This window comes from Neltuma alba, unplaced genomic scaffold (assembly GCF_004799145.2).
Source record: "Neltuma alba isolate B1F8T4 unplaced genomic scaffold, ASM479914v2 tig00012994_pilon, whole genome shotgun sequence".
Classification (NCBI taxonomy): Eukaryota; Viridiplantae; Streptophyta; class Magnoliopsida; order Fabales; family Fabaceae; genus Neltuma; species Neltuma alba.
Genome location: NW_021637346.1, coordinates 190,061 through 208,992, shown reverse-complemented (window position 1 = coordinate 208,992; position 18,932 = coordinate 190,061). Strand labels below are relative to the sequence as shown.

General features: G+C 35.4%; 3 protein-coding genes across 3 annotated transcripts; all 3 read right to left on the bottom strand.

Moving 5' to 3' along the window:
• Positions 1–639: 639 nt before the first annotated feature.
• On the bottom strand, positions 640–6,151 carry LOC114733328 (aspartyl protease family protein 1). Its single transcript, XM_028920773.1, has 10 exons — positions 5,703–6,151; positions 3,999–4,140; positions 3,412–3,647; positions 2,935–3,159; positions 2,445–2,580; positions 2,279–2,364; positions 2,108–2,201; positions 1,629–1,698; positions 1,348–1,419; positions 640–1,238 (listed from the first exon to the last, which is right to left on the bottom strand). Exons 1-10 carry the CDS (start codon positions 6,149–6,151, stop codon positions 1,000–1,002), a joined length of 1,749 nt encoding a protein of 582 aa, XP_028776606.1. The 3' UTR covers positions 640–999.
• A 2,597-nt stretch (positions 6,152–8,748) lies between these two features.
• LOC114733331 (aspartyl protease family protein 1) lies at positions 8,749–12,545 on the bottom strand. The gene is made up of 10 exons (XM_028920775.1): positions 11,938–12,545; positions 11,581–11,716; positions 10,729–10,964; positions 10,362–10,586; positions 10,108–10,243; positions 9,947–10,020; positions 9,747–9,846; positions 9,594–9,651; positions 9,228–9,299; positions 8,749–9,111 (listed from the first exon to the last, which is right to left on the bottom strand). Exons 1-10 carry the CDS (start codon positions 12,243–12,245, stop codon positions 8,888–8,890), a joined length of 1,569 nt encoding a protein of 522 aa, XP_028776608.1. The 5' UTR covers positions 12,246–12,545; the 3' UTR covers positions 8,749–8,887.
• Positions 12,546–15,907: 3,362 nt separating this feature from the next.
• On the bottom strand, positions 15,908–16,753 carry LOC114733332 (uncharacterized). The gene is made up of 2 exons (XM_028920776.1): positions 16,677–16,753; positions 15,908–16,555 (listed from the first exon to the last, which is right to left on the bottom strand). The coding sequence occupies exons 1-2, from the start codon at positions 16,677–16,679 to the stop codon at positions 16,235–16,237; spliced, it is 324 nt and encodes a 107-aa protein (XP_028776609.1). The 5' UTR covers positions 16,680–16,753; the 3' UTR covers positions 15,908–16,234.
• Between the last annotated feature and the right edge of the window lie 2,179 nt (positions 16,754–18,932).

Sequence of the window (18,932 nt, the reverse complement as noted above, 5' to 3'; positions counted from 1 at the left end):
AACAAACTCATTTGACTCGACTTTTTCTTCCACTAAGTTTTGTTTTTGAATTTTCAAAAGCCGTGTAACCACAAATTATTATTATTTTTTTAATACCAAACCAGAAAATTATCATCAGAACACGAAAAAAGACTTAGAAATTGGTTTATGTCAAGTTCTCACATATGGTTATATCAATAATTAAGATGGAGACAAAAGAGTAAAAAAAGTGCCTGGATATCTCCAAATCTGAAAAATTAAGATAAACTACTTTATATATTTACTTCATATACTATAAAATCATCTTTAAAATCATGATTTGGTTTTTATCTAAATATCCCCTAAAATCAACCCAAAAAAACGATGGAAACTTTCCATTTAAAGTGGTTCAAATCAATCATTATTTACAAAAGTAAATGTAGGCTTATTAGATTGGAGGTAAAGGAATGAGTAAGTAGACAGGATTCAGATCAATCTCAATTCAGATGTGTGAAGAGAAAGGAAGCGTTAGTTCTTCAACCATGGTTCAATCCCAAAAACCAAGAATACATCATATCACTGCAACTAATCTTACGCATCAGAGCACAGAACAAGAATAGTTCAGCAAAAACGCAGATCACGGCCTTCGCCACATCTCGGAGCTAAAAAAGTGGGGAAAGAGACGATAGGAAAATATAGGATCTTCTATATGATTTATGTCTATGCCAATTACATTATTTTACATACATGGGGAAAAATTTTGTGAAGCAACAGCATGAGGCTTCTCTTTTTCACCCAGCCATAGTATTTTACCCTACACTTCAAATAATACAATACTGAATATATAAGAATGTGAAGAACATTCTCTGAATTAATTTTAAATCAAAGAAAAATGGATTTCAATATATATAGATGAGAACGAGGGATGGAGAGGCAGAACCTAAAGACTCAAATGTCAAACTCAAGTTTCACCGCTTGCTCTCCTTCTCTTCTCATTTTAGCTGAATTACGACTCAGAGGATTTGGATTCGATCAGAATGATTAGAAAATGGCAAATACCGGAAAAAGAACCAGTAGAAACGTAGCCACAAAAGGTTTGATCCTGAATGGGTGATTGGCTAGCTGCGGCGTCGAACTTTCAGACTGGTTAATCATGGCTTCAGGTTTTGCAGGACGTGCAGGAGAAATAGAAGGTGAAACAGCAGGCGAAACAACAGGAGAAACAGCGGGAGAATGGGTGGTGTTCACAGCCGATGTAATTGAGACCTTGTCATCATAACCTGAGGGAAACATCTCATTGGAATGTATAATTATTGATACATACATATATGCATATTGGTATACGTATATATGCAAAGGTTTGTGGCAGAAGAGGCAAACTATACTCACAGCTGGAATTCTTCCATCCCAGAATCATGTTATCACGATCAAAGACTATATGGTAGCCAGTCATGAAATTCTCTGCATGATAATGAAGTATGATGAATATAGCAATCTGAAGTGAAAACTGTTGACTGGCATTTATGTCTGCTATCCATCAAGCACTAATGCTTTTAGCAATGACTGTTTCTGGGAAAACATTGATGTCGTGTCTAGAGATGCTGTCGTTTTAAAAGCCATGATAATATGAACTGAATGAAAATTTTCATGATCATCAATCAGATACTCACGTCCTATGATATTCACGTCATCACTTTTCACGATGCCAAGGCAAATCACAGTGCTAAAAGTTTCATCACCCTGGAGACAACAAGAAGAATTAGGAGACTGAGAAGGGAGATGATACATCATATAAAAACGCGTCAGGTGCTTGTACAAATAACCAATAAAAACATTTTAAATTGAGCGTTTCAAAGGTGAAAACTATTGACATGTCTATTTTAGTTGAATATTAGGTGGGTTCTATAATGTATGATGTGTCTGGTTTGGATTTTGGACATCATAAAATGTGTCTAATTTTTAAATATATCAGGGAACCCAGCGTAAAATTGCGTTGCTTACAACTTGTGATCGTGCGGCTTTGTACAAACTTTGTTATATGTAGGATTTTTTATGCACCGTATGGTAAGTTTCTCCTCTGTTACTTTAACTTAACAAAGAATGTGTATAAACAATTCTTGGTATAACGTGCTAGTCAGATCTTCCTTACCTCAATAATATAAACAAGTGGATCAATAACATAATAATCGTCTCCCCCCTTCATTTTCAAACTCAAGGAGGGAGGTTCAAAACTGGTCTGATTGCTGCAGATCACGCAAATGTCAGGAAAATGTTAGAAAAATGAAAATTTGAACTGAAGAGTATCTGAAGATAAACCAACCTCGTTGTGTTTTCATAACAATATTCAAAGGGAATTTCATGATCAGAATCAAATTGATGACGTTTTCCTTTGACCATGGAATTGAACTGCAAGTTAACAAGAAGTTTAACGACTCAACAAAAGAAACGAGATGATGCCACAAAAAACGTGAACATGGATTACTTACACTGCTTGTAATGTTTGTATAAGCAGGATCGTTCAGGTGTGTAAATGAAGTTCCAGAGTCAAAAATTGCATTGAACTTGGAGTCCGTTGCTTTTGTTCCAACAATAATTTGAGTGATACTCGTGTTGTAACTTGGACTGACAAATTAGTTGCCAAGGAAAATGGGTATAATTAGCGTGAAAACTAAAAAATAGATGAACGATTTTCAAGTTTCGATGATGTCCTCTGCATACAATGTGAGTGGCATCTTCTAATATATCAAGATAGCTAAAGAGATTAATTCAGTTGGAAGGAAGAGATAGAAGCTCATCTTAACAATTAAGTTCAACCTTTTTAAAAGCACTGTGAAATTAAAATCTCAAATGCATTGATCAGTACAAGAGAATATGTCTTAAAAATCTCTTCAGAGAAAGAGTTTAATCTAGAACAAATGCCTCCATTGATTTAATGATCAATCCAGTTTGAAATCATTGAAAAGAATGACCACTTACTGCAATGTTCCAATGTTGATTGGTGTTTTCCTTTGGTCTTGGCTGCCATTATCTCCAAATCTTATTCTTCCAACACCATCTTGCCCAAAACACATAGAGAAGGAATTTGATGTGAGCCCTTCTTTAGCTAGTATGCTTGGAACTGATATATTCTCTATACCAAGCCCAAACAAACCGTTTGGTGCTGCGCCAGTCAAGAAGGAACCTGTTTGAACTTTACCACACCTGCAACAAATTGAACCACAAGCAGCTCCAACGAGCAAGAATCAAACACAAGCCATTGCAACCAAAATAACTTTTCATATCATCTTAAAAAACTGTGATTTCCATGACTACGCATGACATAACATTGGAAAAAAATCACTTTTCATATCATCTTAAAAAACTGTGATCTCCAACTGTGATCTCCATGACTGTGCGTGACTTCCATGGTAAAAAATCGTCCCAATTTCAATAATGTCTTGGAAAGTTATTTACCCAAAATTAATACGTGCCTCGACTTCTTTGGCCTGATCATCATCTGTAATTAAGTGCAAGATATCTTCCACTAGGAGTCCAGTTGATGATGTGTTACTTGTAAGATAGCGAACTTGATATGGACAACTGCTGTTAGATGAAGGACATTGTTTCTTATGCCTGCATATGGCGCTGTTACATGGAACATTCTTGCTTGTTGAGGATGCATGAGGATCGTAGATGTTAAGTTTCAGTCTCTGTAAAATGCAAGAATCAAAGAAATTAGCGTCTAAAGGACATTTTTAGATACCTCTCATAACTGATTATGCCTCTATACTTGTACAAACCTGAATCTAGAGCAGCAGGGAAGACATGTTGCAATGAAAAATTCAAGTGTGAATTTGTGTGACCGTGAAGACAGCAAATGATATTCAAGTATATAATATGTATTTACAAGTGAAAAAACATGAAAATCTGAAGCGAATAAGATAAGATGCAACAACACTAATTAGATCTTGGGGGTTTCAGGCAATGCACGAAGCCACAAGTCTTATTATAATCAGTGCAACTTGTCAAGAATTTTAGAAATTGATTAAAGATATATATACCTGTCCTCTTGGCGTCTCCAAGGCATGCACGCAATCCATTTTGGTACAATTGCATGGCAACCAGAACAAGTTGCTGCCAGTGTCTAATGCCACAAGAAACCATACAGGCGGTGTCCCAACAGAAACATTGGCGTAATGCAAACTGAATTCCACAAAACAGGCATAAACCATTACTTATGCGGATTACATGATTTGCAAGAAGTAACTTTCTGGAAAAACAAACGTGTCTCTTCTGATATACTACTACATGATGCATTATTTCCTGTAAAATGTTTACCGCAACATGTTTTAGTGGGGAGCCATTTTCCAGTCGAATTATATTCGGTGAACAAAAAAAGGTGATTCCTTTTATTTTTTTAATTTCAAAATTTCTTAAGATTCAGTTTAGGGACGGAGGGAAGAAGATCGGGTAGTGCCAGTTGAGTCTCCTATCCTTTTGAAATATGTAAGAATCCTTAATAAAAGGGGGCCGAAAGCATTCCCCCCTATAAATTACATGTAAGACTTGGATTTTCCAACAAATTTCTGCTTACGAATTAAATGCGGGAAATTTGAAATCATAATAAACAAAAATAATATTTCTTGACTTTTGTTAAAATTACATGAACCTTTCCTACACAGACATTAAAAAAAAAATTAAATAGAGTGACTCATCTTAATTTTTTTTCTTAAAGAAAATAATCATTATACTCTTCTGGTCCTATTTATAAAACACTTTTAGTATATTTCACACAGACCAAAAAAAACTTTAAAATACATTAATTCTCTATTAAAATATAATAATTTTTTAATTTTACCAATAATTAATATATACATTTTTTAAAAGAGATAATTACCTATACTATAATAAATAAAAGATAAAATAGTATATTTACACTAAAAATTTACTTAAAAAAAAAACTTCTCTGTGTCCTGTAAATATAAACAGGACTAGAGGAGCATTCAGTTAACATATATCATAAATTTATTTTGTATTTTTAAAAAGAAAAAATTCCAGAAAAAGCCCTTGGAATATACCAAATCCCAAATTGGGTCTTTAAATTTCGAAAATGACAAAATGGGTCATTGATCCAATCTGTCATTTGTGAAATTCAAGTGAATTGACAATTTTGTCCCTGAGCAAAAGTGAGTAGTTATTCTCTAAACAAATCTAGGTAACGCTTATACTGTTCTAGTGATTACAAGATTCGTTGTGGTTAATAATAAGGTACCTGACAATAATAAGATACCTGACTATGAAAAAATGAATAGTTATTCTCTATACAAATCTAGGTAATGCTTACATTGTTCTAGTGATTACAGAATTAGTTGTAGTTAATAACAAGATACCTGACTATCAAAAAGTGAGTAGTTATTCACTACACGAATCTAGGTAACACCTAAACTCTTATAGTGATTCCTTGAATCATTTCAGTGAATGAATAAATGAGGGCAAAATTGTCAATTCGTCTAAATTTTACAAATGACAGATTGGGTCAATGACCCATTCTGTTATTTTCGAAATTTAAGAACCCAATCTGACATTTCTCATATTTCAAGGACCTTTTTGGGATTTTCCCTTTTAAAAATCACGCAAACTTTTGTAAGGATAATATCCTCAATTCTGTATAGCAAAAGTTGTAACCAAATTAAGCCAAATTCTCTCTAATATAATGAAAAATGAATCATAAAATGGAGTGATTGAGTTAGTAGGAGAAGTCGCACAATCCCAAGGAGGAAATCCGATGAGTATCGTTGCCGGCGGCAAACGTCAGAGCGGTTGGATCCGCACCGGCGAGTCCACGACCTCGGACAAGGCGGTCTCTGTGAGACATAGCCACATAGTACTCTCGACTTCCTCTGGCAGGTAGGTCGTGAATGCCCAGAATTCCCTTAACGGGATCCGAATACCGGTGATGCATGGCGAACTCGACAGTCCGGAATCCATAACAGCTTCGACAACCCAAACTAAACAGTACCACGAACAGGAGCAATCCACGGCAGAACTGAACGGCGAAGCCATGAATAAGTGAAATTGTTGAAGGAAATGTGCCGAAATGATGTAAGTTAGGAGGTAGAAAGAAGTGAGTAAGCTTATTATGGTCGTCTGGAAGACGAGAATTAAAGAATGAGAGAGAGACTGTGAGAAAGAGAGAAATTTCGCAGGCCGTCATTGTCCGGGGGAAGAGTCAAAACCTGCACGCGCCAAGGAGGACCAAACATTTAAGGGTAACATTTTTTGGTACGGTGCGTGCAGAGTGCATTTGTTGGGCCATCAGATTCAGAATAGTACTACACCCAGCATGCAAATCAGCAAAACTACGGACCCGCAATACATCACTGATAAAACAGATGACCCAAAACGCCACACCCAACTTTTTAGTTTTTAGAGACAAATAACAAAAAACGACGAAGCCGAGCAAACAGCAGTAACACAATCTTGTAGGACCCGCGCTGTCTGCCGCGCACCAACCAAACGACGTAGTTCAGAGACGAAGTGAGACCAGAGCAGCAGACACAGCGGAGATGATGGAGGAGGACGAGTGACGTGGAGGACGGAATAAGAGACGTGATGAGGCTGCTGGTGGGCCCAACCAGTGGAAGCGGCCAATTTTTGGTATGCGTGGCGTGAAGAAAATCTCTGCGAGTGACACTTGCATTTATTACAGAAGTTGTTTATTCAAAAGTACTAAAAAATTAGAAAGACCAATTTTTAAATATAGATTCTCTCTCCATTTTGACTGAAAAATCCAATGGAATCCATTCTAATCCTTCAATTAATTTAGTTGTTCTCCGTCAATATCTATCGAGAACCAAAAAAAAAAATTGGGATAAAAGATCAAAATTTATTTTTAAAAAATTATTGTTTTTGGAATAAAAAGGCGAGGCCGAAGCTCAACTTCGCCATACAATGCAAATGAAGTGCTTGTTCCTTCCATAAAGTCAACTTGTTGATCCTCAGCCTCCCAAGCCGTGTACGCGAACGCAGACGCCCTTAAGTAAACAACCAATAACTGTACGATATCAGTGTTCTTACATTTATGTTCTCCCCTCTAACTTTATTTTCACATTCATGCATGGCAATGTGAGAGAGGAGGCTCATGCGCCTTTTGAAATCTGGTTCTAATCTGTCTTTTCCAAATCATATGACTGTTTGGTGGTAGGATCTTACTCAATTTTGCTTTGTTGCCAAACGAAACTCTGAATCTGTCACGATGTTTTTGTATAATCAGTATTAGCGTGTTCAATTCAAATTTCTCGTTTTTTTGGGCCATTGATTGTATCCAGCCATGTGTCTCCTAACTAAACTGCAGTACTTTTTAATGATTTTTTAGAATGAAAAAAATAAGTAAAATTAATTTAATACAAAAAAATTATTACAGCTTTCTAAAATTACCTCTAATAAAATCAAAGTCGTCATTTTAACTCAAGCCTCAAGCGTACGAGAAACCGATACATTTCAACACGCATTCTGTGACATAAGCATGCATCCCTTTTTTTTTATATTAGGAAAAAAAAATAAACTAGTTGTTTTCGGATTGACTCAAGTCATCCAAACATTTATTAATTCAACGACCCCATTCCATGTCAAAGATCCAGAGGCTTTGGTTTCACATTAATACTAAATAAAAAATTCCGTAAACAAGAGGCCGGGAAGGGGCCTATTAAGAGCGAGCTTTACGTTGTGTTTGGTTCGACGAAAGGAAGAAGAGGGGAGGGATTTTAATCAAGGGGAGGGTAGCTACAAAGAGGAGGGGAGGGGAGGGGAGGGAGGGGATTTTAATGATCTCCTGTTTGAATTGATTAGAAGGGAGGGGAGGGAGCAATTTTAATAATACCTTATTTTGTTCTAATAAAAAATTGACTATTTTAACCTCATAAAATTTAAATGAATTTTCTCATTTTTTTATTTTAAGATATAATTATAAATATATAATACAATTCACCAATTTTGATTTACAAGACACAGTCACACACTTATAGAATATCAAGATAAAAAGTCACAAGTAATAGATTTCAATAAGAGAAAAGACTTTGAAGGTGAAAGAAAATACCAACGGCTTCTTAGAATTAAAAGAGAAAAATTTTTTTTTACAAATGCTCACTAATTTTGGAGACAATTATCTTAATAACCTCTTGTTAGATACTTAAAAGGACTCTCTTATACAGAAATGTTTACGATTGATTAGAGATTAACAAATCGAAAGGGTATATAAGGAATTAAAATATTATCTCTCACCTCCCCTCCAAAAAACCCCACTTTTGGAGGGGAGGCTAGAAGGGAAAGGGAGGGAAGAAAAACCCCTCCCCTCTTTAAAAAATATCTTAACCAAATGAAGGGAGGAGAGGAGAGCCCCTCCCCTCCTAAAAAATTACACTAGTCAAACAAGAGGAGGGGAACAACTTCCTTTTCCTCTCCTCCGAAAATCTCGTACCAAACATAGCATTGGGATCAACTCAAAAGAGACGTAGCCCCCTGCGTAACAAACATTCTCTTTGCATCTTTAACTAAATCCGAAGAATTTAAAAATATCAGATTTTATGTTATTTCAATTAAATCCTGCTATCATACCTGGTATGGTATCTATGAAACCAAAAGGGAAGCAAAAGTTTAACAGGTCGTCAACAGAAATAGCTTGTTTGAGCCCTTCATTATTATTCCTAATGTTATGGTGTTAATAAGTACTAATGATTTTTTTTTATTTTAAATTCTCCTTTGTTTTTGCCCCGATAACAATATGATTCTCGCCGTAAGGCGTAAACCTCCAAGGGATCAAACCGATGAATGGTCATAAGGGGGACACTACAATGCAAACTAACCTTACTCTGTTATTTAAGTAGTTGGTGCATTGAACTAATGATTTTTACAAATTTACCGTGAACCTCAAATGGATCAAACAAATGAATGATCACAGAATATGTAACCAAAAAAAAAAAGTAAGAAATCCAAAGCAAGTCAGAAGTGAGGTACGAGTGTAGTGCGAAGGTGATGACGATGCCCTTGACCACTGAGAATGGGTTCGGGTCTTTGTGGTTGATTTTGGCGCAGAGTGGTTGCCAAGCCCTGCCGCTACAGCAGGAGGCACATTATTTGAGTGTGGCTTCGCTGGAACTTCATCTTCAACGTCATAACCTGTTAATGGCATCAACATATGAAGATTAATCCCACTCTACAACCTAATAATTTTTTCGCTATCTTCTGGATAGACCACAGACCACAGTCAGCGTGAGAAGAAGAATGACACTTACAATTAAATTTCTTCCAGCCCAATATGAGCTTTTCTCGGTCAAATACAACTCGGTAGCCCGTCATGAAGTTTTCTGCAATAAGCATCAAAACGAAGTGAGGGATCAAATTATGGAGAAAGACTCAAGGGAATCAGCATATATTTTACATTGTAATAAATTGGCAATAATACACTGACTTAACTAATCAACACTCAGTTATTGGTATGCAGGGCAAGCAAGGACAAGTCCCATGTTTTGTCACTTCGATCTCGTGTGAGTGGTCTTCACAAGTTACTCAATTTACTTGAACTTCATGGCATACTAATTCTATATGATCTAAGAAGCAAAAAGAGGGAACGAAAAAAGGCAAAAAGAAAAACAACTTACGCCCGATTATATTTAGTTCAGTACTCTTGACAACTGCTAGGCAATATACAAGCTCACTCTGCAAAATAATTAGGAAGCGAAGATGCAACTTTAGTTTTATCCTAAGCTTAAAGGCACGCTCATAGTAAAGAAGTGCATAGATTTAATAAACACCTGAGTAGAGATAACGATTATTGGATCATAAACGGCAAAGTGACTTCCTCCTCTCATAGTCAAACCCATGCTAGGTGTCGAGTTTGTATTTGCATCAGAACTGTCCAAAAGTAAGAATGGTTTGATTTCAGAGGTTATATCAAAACACACACACACAAACAACATATCCACATATATGTAAGTTGGAATGACTGCATGACCTCATATCATAACAAAATTCAAAAGGAATCCTTGAATCGGGTGGACGCCTTCTATCTCCTATCTGAGAATGAAACTGCAAAAATAACAATGTTGGTGAGGTACAGTATCAAATAATATTAAAGCCATATGTAAACAGAATTGACCTTTTTTCAGTGCTTACACTCTTAGAAAGCCTTGTGTAGGTTGGATCAACCAAGTACGTAAAAGATGTACCAGAATCAAAAAGAGCAGTAAATTCCACGTCAATTAGAGTTTTTCCTACTTGGACTTGAGTGACTGTGATATTATAGGTAGGGCTGTGAGACATGTACAAGCATAAGACTCAATATTTTTCACAAGCATTTGTCAGAAGAAGCAATATTACTTCTATTTCTGAAATCAGCAGCAGCAAGTAACAAGGGAATTACCACTTACTGTGATGGGTTCAAATTAAATGGGGTCTCTTTTTGATCAGGGCTACCCTTGTCCCCAAAACTCAACCTTCCAATGCCATCATGTCCAAAACACATTGAGAATGAATCTGCTGTAAGACCTTCTCTGGATAACATGCTAGGAACTGATATTTTCTCCATGCCAAGCCCAAATAAACCATTGGGAGCGGCAACATCTAAGAATGATCCACTTTGAACTTGTCCACAGCTGCAAATGTATTACATTTTATCTCAATACGGGTAAGTGAGTGAAGAAAAGAAAAAGGAAACAAAAGCCAGAAAGCTAAAAGTACTAGACTGATGTATGAACATTGTCGAAATCAGTTCGGTAATGGTACAATGAGACTGACCCAAATATGATGTATGCCTCCACAAGCTCATTATGACTATCTTCTTTCATCAAATGCAGAACATCCTCCACAAGTATTCCAGATGTGGAAGTTTCAGCAGAGACATAAGAGACCATATAGGGGCAGTTGCTGAAAGTCCCAAGGCACTGATTACGGAGCATACACAAACTGTTCTTACAAGTGACCTTTTTGCTCGTTGAAGATCCATTAGGATTGTATACACTAAGGTCAAAATCCTGCCACAGCAATATTTCATTTTCAAGAACCAAGCCAAGGCTGCAAATTGCACTGTCTTTTTTGCCAAAAATAAATGCATCTCCTCTTCTAATTCATATATTTTTCATAGGCAAGGAAAACTTCTATAATATTTTTCTGATCGAAACCAAATGGGAGGACTTTAAAAGATAAGCGCTTATTCTAGTTATCAAATTTGTTGGAAAATTTCCATGATTCAGGAATTCAGCACTGGATTTGGTTATCCTTTCATTGGCGCTCTGGTGATTAATAAATATCTGGCAGACAAGACAAAGGCAACATACATGGAAGCAAGAATAATCAGACAATGCAGACAGAAAATTTTATAATATTAACTTTGTAGTCCGATCACTTCTTCATTATGAAAGAACAAAAATCCTACGTTTTGCAGAGCACATTATTAGTTTTACATGCTTGTCACAAGGTATGAGGTGTAAGGAGTCAAACATTGTTGACAAAGGATCCAAAATAACACCAACAGCCAAAGGGGCGGGGAGAAGAATGAGCAATAGATCAGATTACTTCTTTGCAAATATCCGGAATTTCTAGCGGTCTACTACAATATAATCAAATCTTAGTAATGAGAAGGGAACATACTGAAGCAAGAGCAGCGCTATCAGCTGCTGCACATCTGGTACAGTCACATGGTACCCAGAACAGGTCGCTTCCTGTATCAAGAGCGACCATAAACTTCACTCCTGGTGTGCCCAGTTGAACAGTCGTATAATGCAGACTGTACGAGTCTCCAGACAAGCAAAAGAAAGGAGAAAGTTAAAGAAATGAAGGGGAAACTTCCAAGAACAAGGACTTATTCAAGGGAACAGAATTAGATTAATAATGAGACTCTCTCTCTCTCTCTCTCTCTCTCTCTATATATATATATATATATATATATATATGCAAATAGCATTAAAAAAAAAAGAAGAAGAAGAAAAGAAAAGAAAAGAAACATACAATCCCAGCGAGCTGATTTGAAACGTGGAGTTGCCATCAGAGAATGCCAAGGCCGCGTCATCTTTATCGGAAAGTTTGCGGCCACGGAAGAAACGATCGCGATTAGCCAGCTTCGCGTAGTACTCTAAAGTCCCCTTCTCAGGCCAGCCATCCTCCGGAGAGAGCTTTCCAGCGCTGGTCTCCGACCACTTCTTGACAGGCTCGGAGAAACGGTGGTGCATCGTGAAAGTGAAGATGCGAGCATGGCAGCAAGCATAGAAGCTCCAAAATGAAAGCAAGACAAGGATCGTTCTACCCAATATAATCATTTTTTCGTCAATGAGAGAGCCAAAACGGCAAAATGACCGAAATCGAGACCATAGATCTTGGAAGAGAACGCGAATTAAGTTCAACTAAAGAGAATTAGGGTTTGGCGTATGAGGATTTCGCACAAAAAGAGAGGATCTTGGGATCTTGAGAGTGAGCGGGCGTAAGATCTTTTAAGTGCTCCACCGTGAAGAACAGTGAGGAGTCAAGCTAGCGTTGCGTAGGCAGGTATCTTCAACGCGAACACGTGCGTGGACCCCAACGCTTCTTTTTTGACAGTTGATAACGGTCGGCGGCTTGGCGGGCATCAGGGTTACATTACCGTTGTCTTTTCCGGATTCCTTTTGATTTATCGATACGCGGCATTCCCGTCCAGGCTAGGCTATGGGTGTGTTTGGATTAGCGGTGGAGAAGTAATTTTTTTTTTAATCTCACTTTTACAAAAATCAGATTAGATAAAAGCAACTTCTTTGAACTTATTGTATAAATCCGTTTTAGTCACAGAAGTCAGATTGTAAAAATGTGATTCCAAACACATCCCAAATAAAAAAAACTCGTTTTGCCAGTAAAGAAGTCAGTTTGAAGGTCCAGATGTGATTTCAAACACACCCTATGTTTGCCTTCATCCTGGGGTTCAAAAACGTGGTTTTCTCGGAAGTGAAACCTCGTTTTGGACCACAAATCACAAATATACAGATTGGTATAAACTTGTACTTACCATATAAATGGTATACAAAGTAAATGGTATACAAACATTGGGTCTGTTTTTTTTTTTTTAATACTTACCGTATACATGGTAAGGAAATTAATTATTTTAAATTTTACAACATGATTATAGATAATAAAATTAAGTAAATTTTCAACATTAAAAATGTATCTTGATTGAAAATTCTCTTAATATTTGCAATTAATAAGGGTGTATTAGGCAAAATATCATAAGTTTAGAAAATAAAATGAATTAAAATTGTATATTTATATATCAAAATGAATGGAGATAATACTCTCTGCAGTGTTTTTGTTGTCCTGCGCGTCCTAGTCAAAATAAAAATGGGATTTGGTAAATAGTAAAAGACTGTGAGACTGTAAATATAGGTGCATCTAAATTTACAAGTCCTGGGACATATAGGGCTGAAGTTATCCTGCCTTAAAAACCTTCCCGGCAGACAATTTGCCATTGTTACCCTACTGGTGATAATCAAACAATGATTTGTTTCCCTGGAAATATTTGCAGGGGTAGATTCTATTTAAAAAGAAAAAAAAAAAGAATACTTTTATTCTTTTAATACACCCATTCATTGATCTTGATGAGGATAACAATTGGCTCATGATGAGAAAAATTATTCTACACAAAAATACATTCAAACTCTACTCAGCTCACGGTATATACATATCAGCACTCGAATAATATGCTAATTATTATTCTCTACAAAAATATTTAAAAAAAAAACATATCTTGATCCCTCTCAATTGGTATATCCTTTGCAAGTGTGTTCTTCTTCCTTAAAACAACTCCGGTGGATCCTTATCTACTGCACAAAGTATGAGAATGAGCCATATTTTTCATGGCTTAATGTAAATAATACAACTGGTTATAGATTTTATATTGATATATTGACAGCTGATCAGTTTCCGCCACTTTCGAGAATATCAGATCTTAGTTGGAGATCAGGCAGAGGTAAATGCATATTTATCAGAGAGTTTGGTGCGTGAAAATGATGAGATAATGTCCATTTGATGAAGAAACTCAACGTCATGAATCAATGGGTTTTCTGTTCTGCGTGGTGGGGAGCCTGAGTAACAAGAAGGTAAGCATCCTGTACTGCACAGTAATTCCTTTTCATTTGAATTCTGCAGAAACATATATGGATTTTCATTTTATTATATCCATAAATAATTCCCCTGTTTTCTTATGTTCATTAAATTCTTTTAGGATATATAATTGATGATCATTTTGATGATTAATCTAATCTAATCTAAACAAGAACCTTTTCTGAGATCATGTTAAGAACTCCACTTTCTGTCTTGGCATTTGCCTGGCTGGTAAAGAAAGAAGACAAAATCAGAATCATACCCACTGAAGAATTATGAAAGACAAATCTCAGTGCTAAGATATGTGAGTAACCATCAAGTAGTTAAAAGAAGCCAGAAAAATTATACTTTTGATTGCAGTTTCACACTTATGAACAATATTGCTTGCATATTGACCTTGTGCCTATCTTTTCCCTTTTTACTATCTGAATTTGAATTGTGTAATCTATATCCACGGCCCAAAAAAAAATAAAAACCTAGTTGATTGAAATGAGAAGGAACAAACCTGTGTGTGGTGCATCTGAGGGGTTTGAGGAACTCAGGAATTGCAGGAGAAAGCTTTCTGGGTTTAGGGCAGAGGGGTTTATCACATTCATATCCTTTTGATCCAAGCTCTTCTTTCTCTGTACTTGAACCACAGAGATTGCTTTTGACAGCTTGACGATGCATGTTATATTTCTCTCGTACGTGTGTGTATATGTATATATATGTATGTATGTGTATATACCTTGCTAGCTAGTTTACAATAGGCTAAAGAAAAAGCTCGATCTCTAATCAATTTATTAGCCACACACCGATGGATATTCATTAGAGATCAGAAGTTGATTTATATAAGAGGGGCATGTTCAAGTTTCAAGTGGGGAAGAAGAAGAGAGTGATGTGTAATTTTCTTGGCTGAGAGTGGATATAGCTTTTCTCTTTGACGACCATGTGGCACTCATTTCCTTATTCTTCTCCATTTCTCGTGTTTTCCCTATATTTATTTCATCCATTACTCCATTCCAACTTCCCTTTTCTCATTTCAACATGTTTTTTCTTTTTTATAATTTTGAGTTCTTAAACTGCAAAGATAAAATTATAAACCAAATTGAAATATAAATACCAAAAAAATAATTTTCTATTAATAAATACTCGTAATCGTTTACATGCATGCGTGTCAAATTTCCAAGGGTGTTTGGATAACCATTATTGACTACAAGATCTGTGAATTTCACAAGCAGAATCACAGGGGTGTTTGGAGGAGAGACTAGGTCAAATATTTGCCTTGCCTCATAATGCGGCCCAATTTTCTTATTCACGACTTGGCCCAACCCAAGTTGATACTGTTCTCGATTGGGCCGATTTAGGCTCTTTTTGGGCCATCGAGCAGATTCAGAGTAGTGCTAGGTTTTATGGTCTTATCATTAAAAAAAACTTGTAAATTTCAATTATAAACATTTTTTTTACTTTAATTCTCAACTTAATTACGTGAAACCGTATGTGTAAATCTTCTATTTTAATCCATCCCTTTACCATCATAAGGTATATTTGCTAAGTTTTTATATTTTAATCTATAAAACATTTTATGAAATGTTAAGGTAAGAATAACTAATATGTTTTTTCTCGAAATACTCTTAACAAATAAAAAAAGTATTACCTCCAATTCTAATTATAAGATCTTATTTATAATATATAAATAAGGTCTTATAATTAGGACCAGAGCTAGTATTTGACTTTAAGTTGTGTGGATGTGGTATGATTGAGAGAGAGATCAGAGGAGAGAGAGACCATGAGACCAAAGAACTAAATGAATGAGTTGGTATGATTTTATTGAACAGTGCATACGTGATGGACATGCTGTAACGTGAATCTATCCTTTAAAACTTTATTTTACTCTATAAAACTTTCAGAAAATATATACAATTACGTTCTCCCTCATCAGGCACACTTAAAGTCTGGCCTGGAAGACGCGATCACACGCGCGCACAAAGTCATTCACGAGCAATCGAGCATTAATAAATCACATACCTAGCTAAGTGCAAACTCAGATATGTTAATCCCACTATACATATATATATATATATATATATATATATATATATGCTGCTTCACAACTTTTGCTAGCTCTCATCACGCGTGGCAACGCCCCATATGTATACATATGTCTTAACAATTCTTCGCTCTCTTCTCATTAGGGGTTGCCTTAGTTTGAACCTGTGAGCCACAACATGGGTTGCTGGTGAATCATCTCCGTTATGTTCATCAAGTGATGGCCCCAGTGCAGCCGGTGTACTACCTCCACCACCTGCAAAGGCTGAGGCTGAGCATCGCCCCCATGCTCCTGAATGATCTCCACCGCCTCGATAGGGTGAGCAACCCCGTGATGTCGGTGAAGGATCTCGCGATGATCACGGTGGTTCCGGTGGATAAGCTTGGCCGCCGAGATAAGGTGAGCTGTGCATAGAAGGCCGACGACAAGAGGAGTCATCACGATCACGAGAGCCACCATGATCACCGGGATAGCCTTATCATCAAGACAAGAAAGAGAGTGAGTAAAAATCAGGTACAGAAGGAAATAATTATAGTACTACTAAATTCAGCATATTTGAGATATATGTACGATACGAGAGGGTCTCAAAACTTACCATAGTCACCGGAGTTTTTCAAGAGAATGGCTAGGTTTTGGAACTGTGAGATATCAGTTTCTGTCTGTGACTGAAATATAATGAAGTTCACCAATATAATACGTGTATATTAACATTAATTGCTCGTTGGTGGGGTTAGGTGGCACAGTAGGGTGAGTTTTTATTCCATTGCACATGCACAATAAAGCAGCGCTTACTCCTCACTTCCTATATATGAATAGCTATAAAATCGAGACATTATGATCTTTGACTTGATAACCCTATCAAATAACTGTTTCCTAGGAGAAACTCCGAGAGGATTTAAGTTCAATGTACGTTCAGTAGAAAGAGAGTTTTTCTACCCTTAGTACAGTTCATCACCTCATTAAATTGATTATATAAATATATAATTTTACTTCTAATATTATTGTATATGCTGTACTCTTGAAAAGTTATTGACTTTTAATATAGAGTTAATAAGATTTAAAATTTTTTTTTAATTCTTATAAAATAGTCAATGTTGGAAATAACTTATAGGTAGGATTATATAAAAGTATATAATAATTTTTTATAGGAGAGCAAGTTGATGATGATGGATTGAATGTGCAGATTTTTAAAGTTCATGAACTCATTTGTATCTCAATCTTTAAATTTTAACTTGGTATAACTCAATCTTTAAATTTTAACTTGTTCTAACTTAGCCCATAAACTTTTACTTAATGTAACCCAATCCTATGATCATTTAAAATTTTAATCCACTAGTTTCATAAAATATATAATTTTCTACAATACAGAAACTAAATTTTTAATTGATTTAAATTATATAGAGACTAAGTTACATTGAATGAAGGTTTAAAAATCTGATTTATAAACACGCCAAAATCATAAAAATTGAGTTGCATTTAATTAAAGTTTAAAAACTGAGTTATATTAATAATGAGATGTGCCATGAGTAGACAAATGGAGAGAGAGGTACCACAATATAGTTGGAAGTTGGAAGTAAATGCTGATGAAGTTGTCAAGTTGTTGAGAAGTACATATAGACAGGCGATACATGTGAAATGTCCGCCTGGGACATGACTGGGGATAATTAGTGATGAATTTTGCTATTTATGAGCATAAAAAGGAACTGTTTAAGTCAACCAGGGAAGGAAATTGTCTCATCACCCCCTCCATCTAAAGTACAGTGTGTGTGTGTATGCAAGTTGCAAACTTGCAACCAGCTTTTCGAAGTAACTGAGTGAGAATCTTGATTGACGTGGTAGTTGACTTTTATTTTTCCTCATTTATAAATCAAAATTTTCGCGTAAATAAATAATTTTATCATTTATTTATTGTTACATAAATTTTGTTTTTAAGAAATACATTGTACATTAAACAAGAATAAAATTAAAAAGTAGTCAACTTTTAAGATAACCCTAAAGTTAATGACCTTTATATAGGTTTTTTCCTAATGAAATACTTTATTGGAAGTGATTTATATGATACAATTGAATTGAATGATTGATTAAATATTGTATCAAAAAAGATAATAATAAAGCAAATACGCAATAATGTCAACAAATGTAATCTGTAATTTTCTCTAAATCTTGCGGTGATGAATTAAAGCATAATCAGATGTAATACTCCTCTTATCTTATTTATACAGTAAAAAGAAAAAAATATTTTTTTAATTCTATTTATATGGATGTACAAAATTACCCTTTATTTATTGTTATATTGATTTTATTTACATGAGGTATAATGTATTCTTCCAGTCTTAAATATAATACCCTTTTTGTATTGTAAATTACACTACAAAAGGGATCTTATATTTAGGACCAGAAGAGTATATTAAATAGGGATAAAGTTAAAAAGTTGTTGAATTTTAAATAAGAGTTAATGAAGTTTAAAGTTTTTCTAAGTCTGTGTAAAATATATTGAAAGTGACTTATAAATCAGATTAGAAAAATATTTAATAACCATTTATGTAATTAATGAGCAGTTTTAGATGAGAAATAATATCATGAAAGTTACACATAACAAGATTAGATGCCTGCTCATTCCGTGGAAAAATGGACATATATGGCCCACGCATGGTCCCCATCATTTATAGTCATGCCCTTCTTTTTTTTTTCCCTCTTTGGCCAACTTGTGCCGAAATTGAAACCATCTAAATCTAACTTCGGTTATCTATATTTAAAGCTTTTAATTTATATTTTTGGATAACAAATTCATTTTTTTCACATAGATTGCACATAAGCATCCATTCAAAATAGTTGCAACCAGTCAAATTCA